General features: G+C 40.1%; 1 protein-coding gene across 1 annotated transcript; it reads right to left on the bottom strand.

Moving 5' to 3' along the window:
- Positions 1 to 3356: 3356 nt before the first annotated feature.
- On the bottom strand, positions 3357 to 17657 carry LOC142371054 (trypsin-like). The gene is made up of 6 exons (XM_075453646.1): positions 17541 to 17657; positions 13754 to 13774; positions 12655 to 12826; positions 11049 to 11317; positions 7926 to 8065; positions 3357 to 5431 (listed from the first exon to the last, which is right to left on the bottom strand). The coding sequence occupies exons 1-6, from the start codon at positions 17596 to 17598 to the stop codon at positions 5135 to 5137; spliced, it is 957 nt and encodes a 318-aa protein (XP_075309761.1). The 5' UTR covers positions 17599 to 17657; the 3' UTR covers positions 3357 to 5134.
- Positions 17658 to 19468: the final 1811 nt, after the last annotated feature.

Raw genomic sequence — 19468 nt, 5'->3', positions numbered from 1 at the left:
AATTTCTGGTCTGCTGTAGACAGCCGTGTCATTTTTATCAAGGTAATGTTTAAAATACAGCTTTAATGGCATTTTCAAAATGGCCTCATTAAGTGCTTTTCTACGGTGGCCGTAGGGCAAAACAAAATTACAAACTCTGAAACACTTTTACATTTTGGAAAACAAAATAACATTTCAGAAAACAAATTAACATTTCAGAAAACAAAATTACAAACTCTGAAACACTTTTACATTTTGGAAAACAAAATAACATTTCCCAAAATAAATTAACATTTCAGAAAACACTTTTACAAAGTCGACAATATTACGGAAAGGGAGGTTCCAAACCTCCAAGCTCCGAGGTTGACCCGGAAGTTATAACGGAAGCCTTCGATTTGAATTCATAGTGATTTTTTTTTTTTTTTTTTAATCCAACTTTATTTTGCTTTACAAGATACAAAAATAGTGCAAAAACATGACAAGTATCATTAATAATAAATGAAGAACAAATAAGCATATCAGAATAAAAACATACATAAGTTTGAATTCATAGTGATCCAAGATGAACAGCGATATAGCAGCGTTTTGAAACGCTGCTATATCGCTGTTCAAATCGAAGGCTTCCGTTATAACTTCCGGGTCAACCTCGGAGCTTGGAGGTTTGGAACCTCCCTTTCCGTAATATTGTCGACTTTGTAAAAGTGTTTTGTGAAATGTTAATTTGTTTCGGAACTTGTAAAAGTGTTTCGCGAAATGTAAATTTGTTTTCTGAAATGTTAATTCGTTTTGGGAAATGTTATTTTGTTTTCCAAAATGTAAAAGTGTTTCAGAGTTTGTAATTTTGTTTTCTGAAATGTTAATTTGTTTTCTGAAATGTTAATTTGTTTTGGGAAATGTTATTTTGTTTTCCAAAATGTAAAAGTGTTTCAGAGTTTGTAATTTTGTTTTGCCCTTCTCGGCCACCGTACTTTTCAATCGATTTTCTCGTTGCATTTTGAGCTTCTGACAATCCCAAAATGGAGAAGACAGCTATATCATTTTTATCAAGGTCCTGTTTAAAATACAGCTTTTTTGGCATTTTCAAAATGCATTTTGGGGCTTGTTAAGTGCTTTTCAATCGATTTTTCCCATTAAATTTTGCACCTCTGCGAGTCCCAAAATGGAGAAGACAGGTGTGCTGTAGACAGCTATGTCATTTTTATCAAGGTCCTATTTAAAATACTTTATTATGGCATTTTCAAAATGGCCTCGGTAAGCACTTTTCAATACATTTTCCGATTGCATTGTGGGTATTTTCAAACTTCCCCTCAGTATCAGTTTAAAGGAAAAACGCAGATCAGATTTATAACATTAAGCTGTTATAACAGGGCAGCCATCTTGGCTCTGCCCTCATAAGCAGTCTTAGAACAGAGCAGGCTAACAAGGCGTTGCCCCGGTAACAGGAGCAGGCTCCTAATGCGTCGCTACGGAGACGGAACCAGCAGCGGCTCGTCAAACTGGCATATGGTCAGACTAATTTTGACTGCACTCGACTGTCTCGAAAAAACGGTCGGTGTTCGAAAAGTAAATGCCGTATCCGAATAATTTTTTAACTGTGAGCGCCCCAGGAGACGGCAGAAGCCAGTGGTGTAATTTTCATTTGGCTATTATGTGTGGCTCGTTTTTTATGGCAGTTTTAAAATCATTTTTCACTGGAATTTTATGATTTTAGACGTTTATAATGGAAATGGAGAGGCGACCTCTGAGCTCAGAGGCAATTTGTAAGAAATCTGTGTGCCAAAGCTCAATGAGTATGACTTTGTGTGAAAGAGGACAAAAATGCCTACGTTTTGAAGTAAAAATCTGTCCAAATCGGATAGATATTTCGGACATGAGAGACATTTGTTTGAGGAATTGGTGCAGTCTCGAATTTAGAGTGAGCAGTAGAGTGGGAGAGACACCTGAGCTGAGATGTCGTCTCCCTAAAACGTAAACTGCCGTTGTGTCACAGCTGTATAATATATATACAAACCCTTTGATTCAGTTAATGCTGAGAGTCTCCTGTCACATAAAAAGTTTGAATGAGGTATGGGTTCTGCTTTATGGCTGAGTTATAAGGTCTCTAATATAGGCCATTTTGGCACTCAACGAGTATTTCTAATGCATTTTCCCATCCGCAATTTTACAAATTTTTCTTATTTTGCCAGAATTTCTTGTGACTAATGAGAGCCAAAAGTCATTGCACACCATTCCCGATCGATGCACACGCAGCGGTGTGCTTTTTATGTCGGTTTGACCATCGCTGCCAGACTAGTAGCGCGCCAAACTTTCGGGCGGAAACGGAAAAATAAGAGTGTGGCAACAGAGTAAGATGTGTGTCTAATCCCCTCGGCATTGGCACCCATAATTATTGGGTGTTTTATGCATTTAAAGAGATTGTTCGGAGTAGATTCACAATGAGGTCATTTGAACCGTGACATCCAGTCAAGTAGCCCACCCGAAGTTTTTCCGATCTTGGCCGAACATCAGCCGAGTTACCGAGTTACCCCGAATAGCTTCGTACAAGGGTTAATGGACCCTGGCAGTATCTCCAAAATTACCACACTAAAATCACATGCCATGACACCAAACTTCTACAGTAGTACAAATATGGTCTGTACTCACTCACTTTATTATTATCAACACAAGCCTAATAGCTTCTCTGCTGCTAAAGCTGCGTCGACGTCACTTCCTTGATCTGGGAGCTTCAATGTAAGATGAGGGTTTATCTACTACTGTAGACAACAAAGCAAGGCTGCTCAATTTCTCCATTGATAAAATAAATTCACAACTCTACAACATAAAAATTCATCAAAATTAATGTAGAATATAGCATATACTTTGTTGTCCGCCTCTGGACCAGGTTAACATCAGGCTTCTTCTCTGCACAGTAAAGTCTGTGAATGGAACTCTGTATCGTAGTGCTTGACAACGGTTTCCCACAGTAATCCCTTGTCCGTGTGCTTCTATCACCTGCTGATGAATGAGGGTTCTTGATGCAGCGCCGTCTGAGCAGTCAGAGGTCATGGGGGTCCAGCTTAGGCTTGCTCCCTCGTCCTTTACACTGAAACTCCTCCAGATTCCCTGAATGCTTTAATGATAATCTGCCCTGCAGAGGGAGAAATATGCAAATCCCTTCCAATCTTTCTCTGAGGAACATTGTTTTAAACACATTTATGGTCATATTGGAGATCCTCTGAACATCTCTGCTCCTCAAATACTCAAATAACAACATTATTATTTGATATATATACATCTTATTATTATCTCATTTAGAGTTTTGATAAAACAAGAAATCATCTGGTTCTAAGCAGCTCTTAAAATGAGGTAAATCTACCACAAATCAACAACACCTGACATATTCTGTGTCATTATTTATTGAACAAAAAAACAGACAACATGAAGAAGGAATGTGTGGTGATTTTTCATATTGGCTTTACTTTCAGCCACCTTCCAGAAATACACAACAAAGAGTTTCCATTAAACTATCACAGCTTCAAATGTGGAAAATAGGAATTATTTAACTTCACACAGTCGGTATGTCAGACAGTTCACAGTCTGTGTTGTTTCCTACTGTTTAATGTTGTTCCCAACATAAAACAGATGCAACCACTGTTTATCTGACCACCTCTGAGAATAAATTACATCAATATGATCTGATTTCTTCATGTATTAGTGCTTAAAAAGCAGATTCCAGCTGCATGTGGTCAGTTCAAACATTCAGAGGTGTTAAAAGTAAAAGTTCCTCCACAGAAACAGATTAAACATGAATAAAGTCAGAAATCAGGTGGTTTCTTCACTGTCACTCAGTTCAGAAACTGCTTCAATTCAGCATCAGTGTAAACGTTTAATATTTGTGTTCGTGAAAACAGAGAGCTGAAACTTACAGAAAAATGTTTCACTTTAAAAACCTGAGAAAATAAAATAAAAAAAGGTTTCAAAACTGCTTGCTGTAATACAAAAGAGTGTCCAGAGAGTGACAAAATAGACAGTTAGGATTTTGGTAATGAAGTAGGTTTTATGCTTTATTTTAACTTAAATACTGTAAAACCCAAAGATAAAGATACAAAAACTTAGAAATATACACTTCTGTTTCATTATTTTCCCTAAATATTGTGTCAGTGTTTGAATTTGAGAAAAAATTGGGAAAATTAACTTTTAAATTCTATTACAGTCACCAAATGTGCACCTAATGCTTCCCACTTTACAATTCTGACGTTGCATCTTTAATCTTTTTATTCCTGAAAATATTTAATCCTTGATTCAACACTTTGGTACCTCGTATTAAGATTATGGAATATCATAACTGGTTTAATTTAAATGTTTCATTCAACATAACTTTTCAGCATTTGTTGTCATTTAAATCTAGATCTAATAAAGTTAATGAATTTTGATTCATTCTGACCTGAAAACATATGAATGTGAATTTAAATGTATTGCTTTTATGAATAGTTCTAATTTCCACGTGTAATATTTCACCTTCATAATAAGTTTAGTTTAATCTTATTTTATTTAGTAAAAAATGGTTGATAAATTAATAAAGAAGCCGAATAAAAATTAGAATATGTATTAATGTCTGCACAAATCAGTTTACACTTATTTATTATTAGTAATCATTCATATGAGATGCATAATTAACTCATCTATTTTTCAGTTTGGTCAGTAAAAACCTTTCGTATGTTGACAATCACGCGTTTTAAAGTAAACTGCTGATGGAATGATTAATTACAATCGATACGTTACTTTTTCATTCAATAGTACTGCAGGTTTAATCAATTAAAACATGAAATTATTGATCAGACATTGTTATCTAATTTAGTTATTTATTGGAGTAATTTTACAATAAAAAGAACAGAAATTACCCAGAATCCAGCTCCACATTAGCAGGTAAAAGGTAAGTGCTGCTGATTCATTATCAATGAAAACAGACTTTTCCTGCATATTTGTGGCTCCGATTCTTGTTAAACGATTAAAACACATGAAATTAGAATAATTTTTTTTTTTTAGCCCATGATCAGAATTTTGCTTGTTTTAGAAAGACTGATTCTCAAAATAAATATGACCCCATGTTTAAAGATTTTGACTCCAAGTCGGTTTTATTTGTCTGATCCGGTGAGCTCAGCGCTCATTAAAAGCCTCATGAGAGGACGAAGAGACTAAAGAGGACCGATGGGATGGACAGCAGCAGAGGGATGGAGAAGGCGATGCCGTGCGCCTTTCCTGTGGTTAAACTGCCTGAACTGGAGGACGTCCCGAAGGTGACGAAGCCCGGCTGGTTGCTGCTGATCTGGCTGTTGATCCAGGACTGGTACTCCGACACTCGAGCGTAGACTCCTGGGAAGCCCGCCTGAGCGCAGCCTTTTCCAAAACTCACCACTCCGGACTGAATCCATCTGGTGTCATTTAAACTCACCAACGGGCCACCTGAGTCCCCCTGCACACATCAGAGAAGGAAACCCGTAAAATCAGAGTTTAGAGGCAGAATTCTGTTGCAGGATCTGTCCTCTGACTCGCATATAAAACAGGTTTCTAGGACTGCCTTCTTTCATCTTTGTAATATTGTTCAAATCAGGGACATCCTGTCTCAGAGTGATGCAGAAAAACTGCTCCATGCATCTGTTACTGCAGGATTGGACTTCTGTAATTCTTTAGTATTGGGCTGTAACACATATTCTCAGAAAAGCCTCCAGCTGATCCAAAATGCTGCAGCCAGAGTTCTGATGAGAACTAACAGGAGAGATCATATTTCTCCAGTTTTAGCTTCTAAATAGCTTCTAATATTCTTCTCCTCACATATAAAGCTCTTAATGACCGAGCTCCATCATATCTTAAAGATCTCACAGTTGGATATTTTCCAAACAGAGCCTTCAGTTATCAGGCCCCTCTCTGAGGAACCAGCTGCCAGTTTGGGAGGCAGAGCCTTCAGTTATCAGGCCCCTCTCTGTGGAACCAGCTGCCAGTTTGGGAGGCAGAGCCTTCAGTTATCAGGCCCCTCTCTGTGGAACCAGCTGCCAGTTTGGGAGGTAGAGCCTTCAGTTATCAGGCCCCTCTCTGTGGAACCAGCTGCCAGTTTGGGAGGCAGAGCCTTCAGTTATCAGGCCCCTCTCTGTGGAACCAGCTGCCAGTTTGGGAGGCAGAGCCTTCAGTTATCAGGCCCCTCTCTGTGGAACCAGCTGCCAGTTTGGGAGGCAGAGCCTTCAGTTATCAGGCCCCTCTCTGTGGAACCAGCTGCCAGTTTGGGAGGCAGAGCCTTCAGTTATCAGGCCCCTCTCTGTGGAACCAGCTGCCAGTTTGGGAGGCAGAGCCTTCGGTTATCAGGCCCCTCTCTGAGGAACCAGCTGCCAGTTTGGGAGGCCGAGCCTTCAGTTATCAGGCCCCTCTCTGTGGAACCGGCTGCCAGTTTGGGAGGCAGAGCCTTCAGTTATCAGGCCCCTCTCTGTGGAACCAGCTGCCAGTTTGGGGGGCAGAGCCTTCAGTTATCAGGCCCCTCTCTGAGGAACCAGCTGCCAGTTTGGGAGGCAGAGCCTTCGGTTATCAGGCCCCTCTCTGTGGAACCAGCTGCCAGTTTGGGAGGCAGAGCCTTCAGTTATCAGGCCCCTCTCTGTGGAACCAGCTGCCAGTTTGGGAGGCAGAGCCTTCAGTTATCAGGCCCCTCTCTGTGGAACCAGCTGCCAGTTTGGGAGGCAGAGCCTTCAGTTATCAGGCCCCTCTCTGTGGAACCAGCTGCCAGTTTGGGAGGCAGAGCCTTCAGTTATCAGGCCCCTCTCTGTGGAACCAGCTGCCAGTTTGGGGGGCAGAGCCTTCAGTTATCAGGCCCCTCTCTGAGGAACCAGCTGCCAGTTTGGGAGGCAGAGCCTTCGGTTATCAGGCCCCTCTCTGTGGAACCAGCTGCCAGTTTGGGAGGCAGAGCCTTCAGTTATCAGGCCCCTCTCTGTGGAACCAGCTGCCAGTTTGGGAGGCAGAGCCTTCAGTTATCAGGCCCCTCTCTGTGGAACCAGCTGCCAGTTTGGGAGGCAGAGCCTTCAGTTATCAGGCCCCTCTCTGAGGAATAAGCTGCCAGTAAATGTCCAGGAAGCAGACACCCTTTCCACTTTTAAGACTAGGCTTAAAACTTTCCTTTCTGATAAAGCTTATAGTTAGGGATGGCTCAGGTGACCCTGAAACATCCCATAGTTCTGCTGCTATAGGCCCAGCCTGCTGGGGGAGCTCCCATGATGCACCTCTCCATGTACATATGACATCATTGTTGTCATTAACTTGTGTTTCTCTCTCTCAGCAGGTGGCCCTGGCCTGGTGTTACGCTGCTTGTTGTCCCCTCTTTCCTGTCCTCTCAGCCCCAGCTGGGCCAGGCAGATGGTTCCTGGTTCTGGTTCTGATGGGAGTTTCTTTCTGGTTAAAAGGGAGTTTTTCTCTGCACGCTCAGGACGGGGGATTGGATCAGAGAGAAGTTTAGAATACAATCTGTTGGTTTTCTTTAGCTAGGCTACTTTTTAATTGGCTCTGTATGAATTGGACTAATTTGGAATTTTTGGATAATTTAATTGGACTGTATCTTTGAAGGGCCTTGAGATGAGATTTGTTGTAATTTGGCATTATATAACTTAAATTAAATTGAATTGAAAGACACTTCTAAAGCTATCTCTCAGCCAGTGTTTGGTAAATCAAACCATACTGCCACCTTCCACCTCCTAAAATATAAACAAAAGGCCAAAAGGGACGCAGAAAATGTTAAAAGGCTGGACCAACCAATCAGAAGCCGCCCTGATAGATGCACTTTGTCCCGCATCTGTTGATATCCCTGTGTTGCTCACTGACTCTATCTTCCCTGCTGCTACAGTCCATATGTCCCCGAACCAGAAACCGAGGGTGAACAGAGAGGTGCGATCGAACACAGGGATGATCATGGCTGACATCAGCTGCACACTCACCTGACAGGAGTCCTTTCCTCCCTTAGTCAGACCAGCACAGATCATGTTTCCCGTGATTGTACCGTATGCAGCGTTACACCGAGTGTTGGACACCACAGGAACATTCACCTCCTGCAGCCTCTGAGGGGAAGGAAGGGAAACTGACAAGAGAACCAACACATTAATGGGGCCTGAACCCATAAAAATGCAAAGAACATCAAAGCTCATCAGATCAAATAGATATCAGTTATGTGTGCCAACGTGTTGCGAAACTTTGGGGACATCATTTTCAGCTGTTGGGAAATGACCTGCTGCAGGTGGAGCTGGTTTTACAAGTCCTCAGTGAAAGGATCGAAGAGGCCAATTCCTCAGTATGACTCATAACAGTGTCCTGAAAAGAAGTACCTCCCTCAGAAGCAGCAGAAGAGAAATACGACTTAGATAAGCATTTCCAGATTAGAACAGACGTCATTTTCAAGTCTTTTGATTTAGTAATGCTCTGATAATAAGGGAGGACAGGGAGTGGATGGAGCAGCTAACGCCTTCAACACACTGCTATCACTTCCTGGTTGGGTTTCGGGAACGACAGCACTGAGTTAGGGTTAGACAACGATCATGGTTAGATCTAAAATACATTCTTCTTTCCAGGAATCACCACCATGGGCGCTGTTTTTACCGGTCACCATGGTTACATTTAAACACAAGATGGTACGACAAAACGTCATCACCCTCTGGTTGGCTTTAGAAAGTAACATCTCTTGGTTCGGGACATAAAACAATCATTGTTAGAGCTAGAATAAATTCTCTTTATAATGCCTCTGTTACCTTTATGGACGCCATTTTTATCCCTCACACACAGTTGCTCTCACGACCACTAGAGGTCGTACCTTCTTTGAACACAGTCATTAACTTCATCTGTGTGCATGAACAAACACCTCTTGGGCAGGTTTTGACGTGGAGGAAAGTCTGTTGTTTTGTTTTTTTATGACTTGTACTTTATTAGTTTTCCATAAAGAAAAATACACAACATAGCATGTGCCAACACGATAATTAAGATTACTTATAGAAACAAAATTACTCAATAAAAAGAAAAAGAGTAAATAAAAAAATAATAGTAATAATAATAATAATAACTAAATAAAATAAACGACAATAACATCAACTACCGCTAACCAAAAATCTACGTATGTAAATTAACTTAAAAAATAAAATAAATAAATAAAAAAAATTAGAAAATGCCCTACCCACATAAACATTTAAATAATTATAGTTTATAAAAGTCTGTTGTTTTAATGACTTTATGCACTTTCGTTTGGACGTTCTTAAAAAGCTATTTCTGTAAATTGGGTGAGAATTTGGATCATTTCACGAGTTATACTGGAACACTTACAGGTCCTGATCTAAAATGCTTTAAGATCTGTTTTCATTGCCTGGTTTGCCGACAGGTCCTCCAATTTAAATAATGAAAAAGATAGTTTCCTCTTCGCAATTAGTTGAGCAGAAGGGAGAAATTTCTCTTGGGGGAAGCCTCCTGAGAACGAGGGGATCTGGATAAAGTTTTCTCTGATCGCTCGAATTCCTGCAGGTTTGCTGAGGGAGCAGAGAAAGGGGGCGATGGTGTCCACTCATGGCCACAGTTACCGGCTAGGAAGTTTAGATGACACATAAACGATCTCTTTTAGCCTCCGGGCCTTTTTGTTAGACTCTGTCTGCGTCTTGTTTTGTTTCTAACTGTTGTTTCCCAAGTCTGTCATCACGTATTTAACTCGTATTTGTGTTCATGTTGAACTTGAGTTTGTATTCAGCATCTGTTCTGTCTAGTTTCTAATTATTTTCAGTCCTTGGTTTAGTTTTAGTGACTCTATTCTTGTCATTACCCCTCAATGTCCTCAGTTGTCGTGGTTTTGTCTCCTCGGATATTTGCCTCTTCATCATTGTCTAAACGTCACGTTTTCCCTTTATTTCCTGCTGCTTCATCATAATTGCTTAGAAATAATATTAATTTTTGGTTCGTTGTCTGTTTGTCTCCAGTCTGCTTCACCATGAAACACAACACTTTGCTTTGTGGTGTTGCAGACACTGGAACAGTATTTACACTGAGGTCACATGACACCTGGGCGGCACACAGGTGGACATGAATTAAGTAATAATGCGACTTCAGACTGTAAATGGTAACACTTCCTCATGCACTGCTTAAAAATGATTTTTCTTTTCGTTTTCCCTCATAATTTGGTCTATTTTGTTTGGGATATTCTCATAAAGTCCCCAAACACATCCATATAAGTTACAGGTTGTAATGCAACAGAAGAGGTAAAACCCTCACAGGGCTGGGGACTAACTGAAGGCTCTGTGTGATTTAAAGGGATAGTTCGCCTCTTTTTATATGAAGCTGTATGACATCTAGGGTTGCCAACTCCCTGAAAAATAAATAAGGGACTCCTCATTAGAACGGCCGGCTGAAACCGATTGCCTTCACCCTTCTTAGCCTGGTGAATTTTTTTAGCCCCTTTACTTGTGAGTGAAACAATTTTTTAACTATTTGACTCGAACCTGAATTGAATTAGATGCATATTTTTGAGTGACATGAACACCTGGAAAACTAATTATTATGCAGCAATTCACTTTAATATAAAATAACAAAATTAACTGAATGAAATAAGTATCTTTGTTAAAGGAGAAGTTTGTTGTTGTTTTTTTAACCTGGACCTGTGTCTTTATTTCACCAATACTTTAAGACGAATTAATGAAAAAATGTTCAACAGAGTAATACATTTGCATCACAAAATGGTTCTCCAGGAAAAAGTCAGACCTCACAATCGCTTGGCCCTATTTTCTCTCCCTTCGTTTGAACGCATGTTGTTTTGAGAAGCAAAACGCTTTATTCTTTAAACCCCAGCCAACTAGCCGGACTACCTTCATCAACACCAAAACGAGGCTGGAACTCTGCTCACAGGACGCAGCAGGGGGTAAGAAGATGTTCAGAAATGATGCTGCTGATATGGGATGTCATACAGCTTCATGTCAGAAGAGGCGAACTGTCCCTTTAAGAACATATTAGCTGATGAGACTTCAGTAAAGTCTGTGGCAGCTGGATGTGGCTGTAATCAGGATAGAGGAACACGAATGTTCCCAGTTGATCCTTACCTCCGTCCCTCGTGTTTCCCCAGCCGGTTACCCAGCTGTTCTGCCCATCGGAGAAGACGCTGCCTTCTGCCGCCAGACACACGGGCCTGATGTAGTTAGTGAAGGTCACCGTGGCAGACAGCCGCAGCAGGGCGATGTCGTTGTCGTTGGTTTCTTCGTTGTAGTTCGGATGTTTGATGATCTCGGACACTGAGCGGGACACCTCGTTGGGATTCAGGCTTTGCTGGGTGTCCCGTCCGAGGTAGATGCGCAGACCAGAAGTGCTGGTGCTGAGAAAACCAAACGTCAGGTTTAAAATAGGGCTGGGCAACGATTAAAATGTTTAATCTAATTAATCGCATGATTTCCCTGATTAATCACGATTAATCGCATTTGTACGCAGAATCCCAAAATGAATCCAAAAGTAGTGTATAGCCTTTAGCATTTAGCTTTATTTTAAATGTGCTGCCATATGAATGAAAGTGCCATAACATTTGTTGTGCAAACACACTTTTAACATCAGCATCTTTCTGTAGTTTTTATGTAGAAGCCTCGCTCCACTGTCTGTTTCCTTGAATGACTTGCTGCTATCAGTTGTGTGTTTTGCCTTTAAGTGATATTTTAGACTGGAACTACTACGCTGAGAAGACAATTCAACTTGGCAGTGTTTACAGATGACTTTGGTTCTGTCGACTCCGCCGTCTGGAAGAACTTTAAAATGAAAATGGCCGAGTAAAAGTTCCGTACCCTTCTCCATGTTTGGTGGATCCGCCGATTACTTTCTTTTCCTGTTCCACAGCAGACAGCAACAGACTTTTACAAAATAAAAGCCTGTGAGCAACAGACTTTTACAAAATAAAAGCCTGTGAGCAACAGACTTTTACAAAATAAAAGCCTGTGTGCAACAGACTTTTACAGAATAAAAGCCTGTGAGCGACAGACTTTTACAAAATAAAAGCCTGTGAGCAGCAGACTTTTACAAAATAAAAGCCTGTGAGCAACAGACTTTTACAAAATAAAAGCCTGTGAGCAGCAGACTTTTACAAAATAAAAGCCTGTGAGCAGCAGACTTTTACAAAATAAAAGCCTCTCAGCCACAGACTTTTACAAAAAAAAAGCCTGAGAGCAACACACTTTTACAAAATAAAAGCCTGTGAGCGACAGACTTTTACAAAATAAAAGCCTGTGAGCGACGGACTTTTACAAAAATAAAATAAATAATAAAACAGGGGTGGTCCGTGGCGTAGTGGGCTGAGCAGGCGCCCCGTGCACAAGAGGCTACAGTCCTCGCTGCAGCTGGTTCGAGTCCCGCATCTAAAGGCCCTGTGCTGCATGTCATTCCCCCTCTCTCTGCCCCTTCTTCCTGTCTTTCTGAACTTTCCTATCCATTAAAGGCACAAAAGCCCCCCCCAAAAAATTTTTATTTGTAAGAAAAATAAAATTTTTAATTTTCTTTAAATTGAAAAAATAAAACGTGTGTTAATGCACAATAAAATATTTAACGGCGTTAAATAATTAATGCGTTAATAACGAGTTTACTCGCCCAGCCCTCCTTTACAAATGTGTGAGATGACACAGATATGCATGATTCCAGGCAGGCGACGCCATGTGGCTGATCAGAACTCACGAGGGAAAGCAGTGAGCAGCAGTCAGGATCCACCGGTTGTTGATCAGGGATCCTCCGCAGAAATGTGAGCCGCTGTGCAGACTGGCCTGCCAGGGCCACGAACCCGCGGGGGCGTCCTCGCCTCCCACGATCCTCGTGTCAGCCTTTGTGTTGAGCGGAGCAGTACCACAAACTGTAGGCAAATGTATACAAATAAAGCCTCTGCAAAGATGATCCGCCTGATTTGTTTAGCAGGTACGTTGCTGCTTGTTTTGTATCTTATAAGAAAAACTCCTGAGCAGCCGTTTCAGACGAATGATGAAATAAAACAGCAGTAAAACCAGGTGACCGCAGATTAAAGCTCAAATATAAGGAGTCTACTGACAGATCTCATGTGTTCTGAAGGTTAGTGCAAACACGCAAAATAAAGATGCACGAATCTTTATGATTTTCCTGAGGTAATCTGGGGATATGTAGGTGAACAGGAAGTGCTTCAGTGTGGTGGAGTTAAAAATAACCTGAAGGGAGTAAACCTCAGAACGTGACAGGTTGTGTCATGAACCCTCTGAAATAACTTTTTGTTTCCATTTCAAACTAAATCTAAAACATTCTGAGAGGAACTGATGGGGATGCTGCTGCCTGATAAGTGACCACATTCACCTTCAGTTTAGTTTTTCATGCTGCTGAGGCAACAGAAACTGATTTAAATGAATATTTTATCAAATCAAATCAAATTTATTTATATAGCACATTTCATGTACAAACAATTAAAAGTGCTTTTCATAAAATAAAAGCATTGCAGCAGGGAGTGGAAGAAGCATTAAAATACAGAAAAGAATATAAAGAGAAACATAAAATAATTTAAAATAATTTAAAAACAAGCAACAGTCTAGAAAAGTCAAAAGATATCATGCAGATTTCATGCAAAGACAATGAGAACAGAAATGTTTTTAACCCGGATTTAAAAATGTGACTCAGTCACGTGGAATCTGGATAAAATGTCAGAGAATCTGCAGAGTTACCTGGTAAAGTTCAACCCAAACTTGAGTCCATGTTTTATATTTTTAAATAATAAGTTTCATTTTTGTTGGTCAAAGAAAAGAAGAAGAAGAACACTCACCATCCAGCTGTGCTTCACTTCCTGTTGGGGAGAAAATAAACAAAACATGAGCGTAAATATATTTTCATCCTCATTTCTGAGAACAAAACCAACAGGTTTTTCCTCTGCTGGTGAGATTAGCTGTTCCTCCCAACGTGTTGCGTCTCTGGGTGAGGCGTCAGGTCAGGAATTTGTGGCCAAACAAAAGATCAAATCTTCTTCCTCCGCTTCCAAGAAAACATTTTAAACATGAAATGAGGTCATGAGCCAGTCAGCTGACATGTTGGTAAATGCCACTTATATGTATGCTGCCCATTAAAACAAGTAATCTCAGAGCTGGCTGGATATTTCTTCTCAGATACAGATAAACAGTACAGCTGCTGAAGTGCTGCATAAAAGCAGCTTTGACATGTTTAAGTGTTATCCTACTTAATAATGAATCATCATTTGTTCCCATTTCTTTAGCTGCAGTTTCAACTTTTTTGTACATTTACGTTAAAACTGCTTTCAGTTACCAAAAGAGTCAAATTAATATAAGAAATTCAGTTTTGAAAAAATCCTAATCCCAAAAAATGAACGTTATCACGTCTAAAAGTAGGAAAGTAGGAAAAAAACAGACAATAATAAGAATGTTATGTTATACAACATCAAGAAAAAGTAAATAAGATTTAATTTAAAGCCTAAAAAAGGAATATAAGATATAATCTAATGACTAATTATGGAACAATTAATATAAATGAAATGATTAAACTGTTTTATGCCACCAGAAATGAATAATCTAGAAGCTCTTTGTGGGTTTTAGACTGGAATTAAGATTTGTTCCCATTTCTTTAGCTGCATGAGTGAAAAACAGCAAAGATAACACAGTGTGACAGACAGAAAACAGGATTTCTGCAGCAACAAGGTGATTCCCAAAGAGCTGTTAGCTGAAAACTTGGCATATCTCAGCATGGTGTGCAGTGTGTCCTTAAAGCATTTCTTTTCATAAATCTTTTATTCCACTTCAGTTCTGATCATAACCACCAAGTTTTCAATTATTTTAAAAAAAAATTAACCCTTTAGATGCCAATTTGAACTTTTTTGCCCAAATTTTAAGCCTTTAGGTGCCAGTATTTTCAAAATACGGAATGCAAAGTGGAATTATTGAGTAGGAATAATTATGGTCTGGGACAAAAATATCCCCTTTCAGAAATTAAGTTGTGTTTTAAATCAGGTTAAGGGTTAAGGAAGGGAAACAGGGAGAAAAGGCTGAGCTGTGCCAAAGGACACAAGAAGTGGGCTGAAAATCAGTGGCAGCAGGTCTGATGGAGGGATGAATCCTCCCCAGAGCCCGGAGCTCAACATTACTGAAGCAGTGTGGGATCATGTTGGCAGAGAACGCAACAAAAGGCAGCCCACATCCAAAGAAGAGCTTTGGGATGTCCTTCAAGAAGCCTGGAGAACTGTTCCTGAAGACTCCTTAAAGCCTTATTTCTATCTTAATAAGAGACCAGGCTGGAGGCACAGAAGAAGAAAGCACCACAAGATGACAAGATGAGCTCAAACAGAGCAGACATGATGAGAAAATGGCGTCTCTCTCAGTTTTATTTCCTAATGTTAATCCAGTTTAGCTAAAGTTTCCACTTCAGCTGAGCTTTAAGTAGTTTGGGTGATATAAATATATAAATATGTAACGATGTGACACCAATCAAATAAAGGTTATTTCTCAGAATTTAGTTTTTGATCGTACCCGGACCCCTCAGATTTATCTTGTGACCCTTTGAAGGATCCACAGAGCCGATCTCTGCCTGTTCAGTATCTGCTGATGCACTGATGTGGGACTTTTTTAATCCGATGACTCACAAAGACTTTCAGAGGCACAAAGAGTCAAACTGGTTGTCCCAGTTTCTACCGAGACAAATATTTTCACGTATGATGCCGATCAGGACAGGAGAGGTTACAATGAGCCCGTAGTCTGACTCACAAAGCTGCCGTTGTTGTTGTTGTTCATGGCGGAACAAAAATAAAGTTTCATATTGGGTATTATTCTGTGATGGTCACATGAACGCTATCAGCAGAAAAACAAAAACTTCCTCCTCTGCTGGGGATCTTTTTACGCAAGAGAACAAACCCTTTTTTAAATCTGTTGTTTCTTTACTTTAATATTATGAATTTTCTTCAGTACTGTGAAATGACACGAGGTTAATGTTTGTCTCCAATGTTAAATGGAGATTAAATACAGATCTGCTCGATAAAAAGCAAACTCCTGAGACTCTTAATGAGTGTCCAGTTCAGGCCTGATGCAAACTTTGTGCACCAATCACCTCCAAAGCTGAGACAAAAGTGTAAAACTGTGACCTGTGTCCCCTGACCTGACTTTAGTCAAACACCTGTGAGGAGAGGAACTGCTCAAACTGAAGCTGAAACTCTTATCTTTGAATGAATCCTTTCAGGAATTTCTGTCACACCCGCGTCCTGAACGCTGACGAAGACTCATCTGGAACGTTTAAAGTACTGAAAAACCAAGATTTTGAGTTTGGACTGTGTCTCTAAAGTCTGTTTGAAGGGTCCATTTTTGACTGTTTTTCACAGGTAATACAGTTTAAATTACAAACAAGTTTTATAGAATGCAGCTAAACCTTCGTGTTTGTTAATTATTGTTTTTAACCTTTATTCAACAGACACGAGTCCAGAGAATTTTTATTTCAATTTCATCAGGTGAATTTGATGCAGCAACACAAAAAAGTTAAAGTCAAAGAGCTCAAATGTGCACAAGAGAACTCCATCAGAGAATCATGAATAAGTTCAGAAACTCTTTCTCAGGGTAAGATTGCAGAGAGCTTCGGTCTGTCAGCATCTACAGAGCGTCGTTAAAAGAAAGCTGATGGGAAACATGACCCTAAAGCCACTTTCACTGAGATTCTTCATTTATTTTCTTACGTCTAAAGACTGTAAAGTTGGGCTGTTAAAGAACTAATTGCATTAAAACAATTAAAACAACTGACTAAACTACAGATTTTGATTTTTATAGACACCTGACTGTGTCAGCTGAACAGAGGGCACCGTCCCTGCAGTGAAGCACGGGGGCGGCGGCATCATGCTGTGGTAGGCGTCGTATGGATCGGTTTTAGCCTAAGTTTTTAACGCAGTAGCTAAACCTCGAGAAGCGACATGTTTCAAATTTCCAAACTCAAACCAAGTTTTATTTGCTTTTTTCTCACTAAAAAGCAAACAAAGTAAGATTTTCTTGTCCCAAATTAGTCTTAAACTCTGGATTTATGATTCCTGAATCTTTTGTTTGTCATGTATTTGTGTTTTTCTGGATCGTATGATCGCAGCTGTCAGATTAACAAACAGGATTTACCTCTGAAATGTGATACAAAGTCAGAAATAGCCTTAAAGATAACCCTTTTCTGCCCTGCCTCTCGCCCAATGACAGCTGGGAAAATGATAGAAAATGGATCGATGGATGGTTCTTTTTCTAACATTTTTAGGATATGTGATTTTTTTCCTTCTCAGCTGTTCCAGTTGTCTTGTTCTATTGTTAAAATGTCCAAAGAAGAAGAACTTGTCCCTCATCTTTGTACCTAAGAGTTCAGGTCGTTGACTGAGCAGGACATAACGTGTCATCACTAACTGGATATTCTAGATTTTCATGTTGAGCATCGCCGTGGACACAGATAAACAGATTAAACAATCGTTCAGTTTTAGCCTGATTAAACCTGCCCAAACACAAACAAATGACTTATCTGAATGTGCCACAACTAGAAAAAAGTTATTTTCACTGCTTCACTAAGATAAATAACACGACGAACGAGCAGGGACTCACCTGTCGCTGCCAAGGCCAGCAGCAGGACTCCGTACGTGAACAGTCTGACCCTCATCATGGGATTGTTTGTGTCTGAAGTCTGATCGCTGAGTGACTGCTGCTGCTTTATGAGGGAGTGACTCTCTGTAACCTGCCTTCCTGTCAACTCCCGTCAAACTCATGGAGCCACGCCTTTATGCCTCAGACGCACCTCTCTACAAACCAGGCCAAAGGCAGGCAGGTGGGCCCTGAAATATCCAGAGAAAAACACCATTTTTTAGCTGTTTGATCAAACTTAGCTCAGATTTAATTTGGAAGTATTCACAGACAGACAGACAGAAGGAAGGGTTTATTAATCCCTGATTTCTATCAGCAGACCAAGAATAGTTGAGCAACAGCTGTTTCTATTCTTCTTTATTTCTTCACCCTTTGAGCAGGTAATTCTGGGTGTGTCATTAGCATGTGGAGGCTGCTGTCAGACCGTAACGTGCAGTCAAAGTGCTGTTTAAAGGCCGATAAAGAGGAAGAAAGTGGAGGGATTTCGTGGTTGTAGGCGAAGTGGAATGGAGGATCATATTTAGTATGTCATGCAAGAACAGACAGTACACGAGTCGACCTTTTGAAGTGAGAAAAACACGAAGGGCAGAAGAGAATTCAGGTGTAGCTTTTCCTAAAAAGAAACCTCTGATGATGATTCCATTTCTGGTCATTTAGTCGACTTATTCAGATGCAGTTTTTGATTCATTCAAGATTCAAGATTTATTGTCATCTGTACAGAGAGACACAGGGTCATGCTATCCATTGAAATTCTTGGTGACGAGGCGTCGCCAACAGCATTAAATAAATTGAGAAGGAAGAAGATAAGGTAGAAAAACTGCGCATTAAAAAAACAAAACAAATTTACCTGTGCATAAAAATTTAAGTGAAATGTGCAGCGATTTATATATACAGTTGGAAATAAGTAAATAACTAAAGTGGCTTGAGTGCTAATGAATTACTGGTTGAGTAGCCTGATGGCCTGGGGGCAGAAACTGTTCTTTAACATGAACGTTAGTGGCTGAATGACATCTGAGACGGTTTCTGTATCCAAAGTGACGTCTCGATGGCAGTTGTGTTCATACGCTGTTCTTTAGATTTGCCAACAGAGCTCATAAGACAACAGAGATCACAGGATTGAAAGAAAATCCCTTTATAAACATCCAGCAAAGCAAACAAGACTCTTCAGGAAGAAGACGTGTTAGTCAAGTCAGCACCAGGGAGACTTCACAGAGTAAATACAGAGGCTTCATCACAAGCTGCAAACCGTTTATGAACTTTAGGATGAGAAAGATGAAGCTTTGTTTAAAACATGTTAGAAAGCCGAAGCAGCTCTGGAAGAAGAAATGTGAGGAGAAGGTTTGGAACAACTCGTGATCCAAAGCGACATCATCACCAGGAGGAAGATGGCTTCTACTGGGTCACCACTGTTCAAGCATCCAGTAGCAGACATGATAAAGCAATAATAATGTTTATACAATAATAAGCACTTCAAAACTATCTAAGAATTAAAAAAAAAATTGTTTAAAAATATAAAATATAAAAAATATAAAAATATAAAGTGACCAGTGACAGTAGAAGGAGCCAAGAGGTGTAAAGTCTGATCAGGATGGAGGCCTCATAAAGCAAGATGGCCGTCCTCCCAAAAAAAGTCTCATTGGATGTTTAACGCAGTCAATAACAACCTAATATTAAGGTCAAAGAAACTGAAAGCAGCTGCGTGTAAGGTCAAGTTGTCACGGTGACACAAAATCTGGCCATTTTAACCCTGAACATGTGATGTTATCATCTCAACCCAACCAGGAAGTGATAGAATGAAGTGATTGTAACTCAGAAGAGAAAAATCTGTGGAATCTGGCTGCCGAACTCACTTCCAACAGTTGAAAACTCTTTACATAAAGGCGTCATCAACC

Source organism: Odontesthes bonariensis, chromosome 21 (genome assembly GCF_027942865.1).
Source record: "Odontesthes bonariensis isolate fOdoBon6 chromosome 21, fOdoBon6.hap1, whole genome shotgun sequence".
NCBI lineage: Eukaryota > Metazoa > Chordata > Actinopteri > Atheriniformes > Atherinopsidae > Odontesthes > Odontesthes bonariensis.
The sequence above is the reverse complement of the archived record's forward strand: the minus strand, read 5'-3'. Positions and strand labels throughout refer to the sequence as shown.

What these genes read in the sequence shown, in the direction of transcription:
- LOC142371054 (XM_075453646.1), bottom strand. Translation starts at nt 17,598, where the DNA reads ATGATGAGGGTCAGACTGTTCACGTACGGAGTCCTGCTGCTGGCCTTG. An exon ending in GCTGGCCTTGGCAGCGACAG is followed by an intron (nt 13,775 to 17,540) that starts GTGAGTCCCTGC and finishes TCTCCCCAACAG; the next exon opens with GAAGTGAAGCACAGCTGGAT. An exon ending in GGGAAACACGAGGGACGGAG is followed by an intron (nt 8,066 to 11,048) that starts GTAAGGATCAAC and finishes TTCTCTTGTCAG; the next exon opens with TTTCCCTTCCTTCCCCTCAG.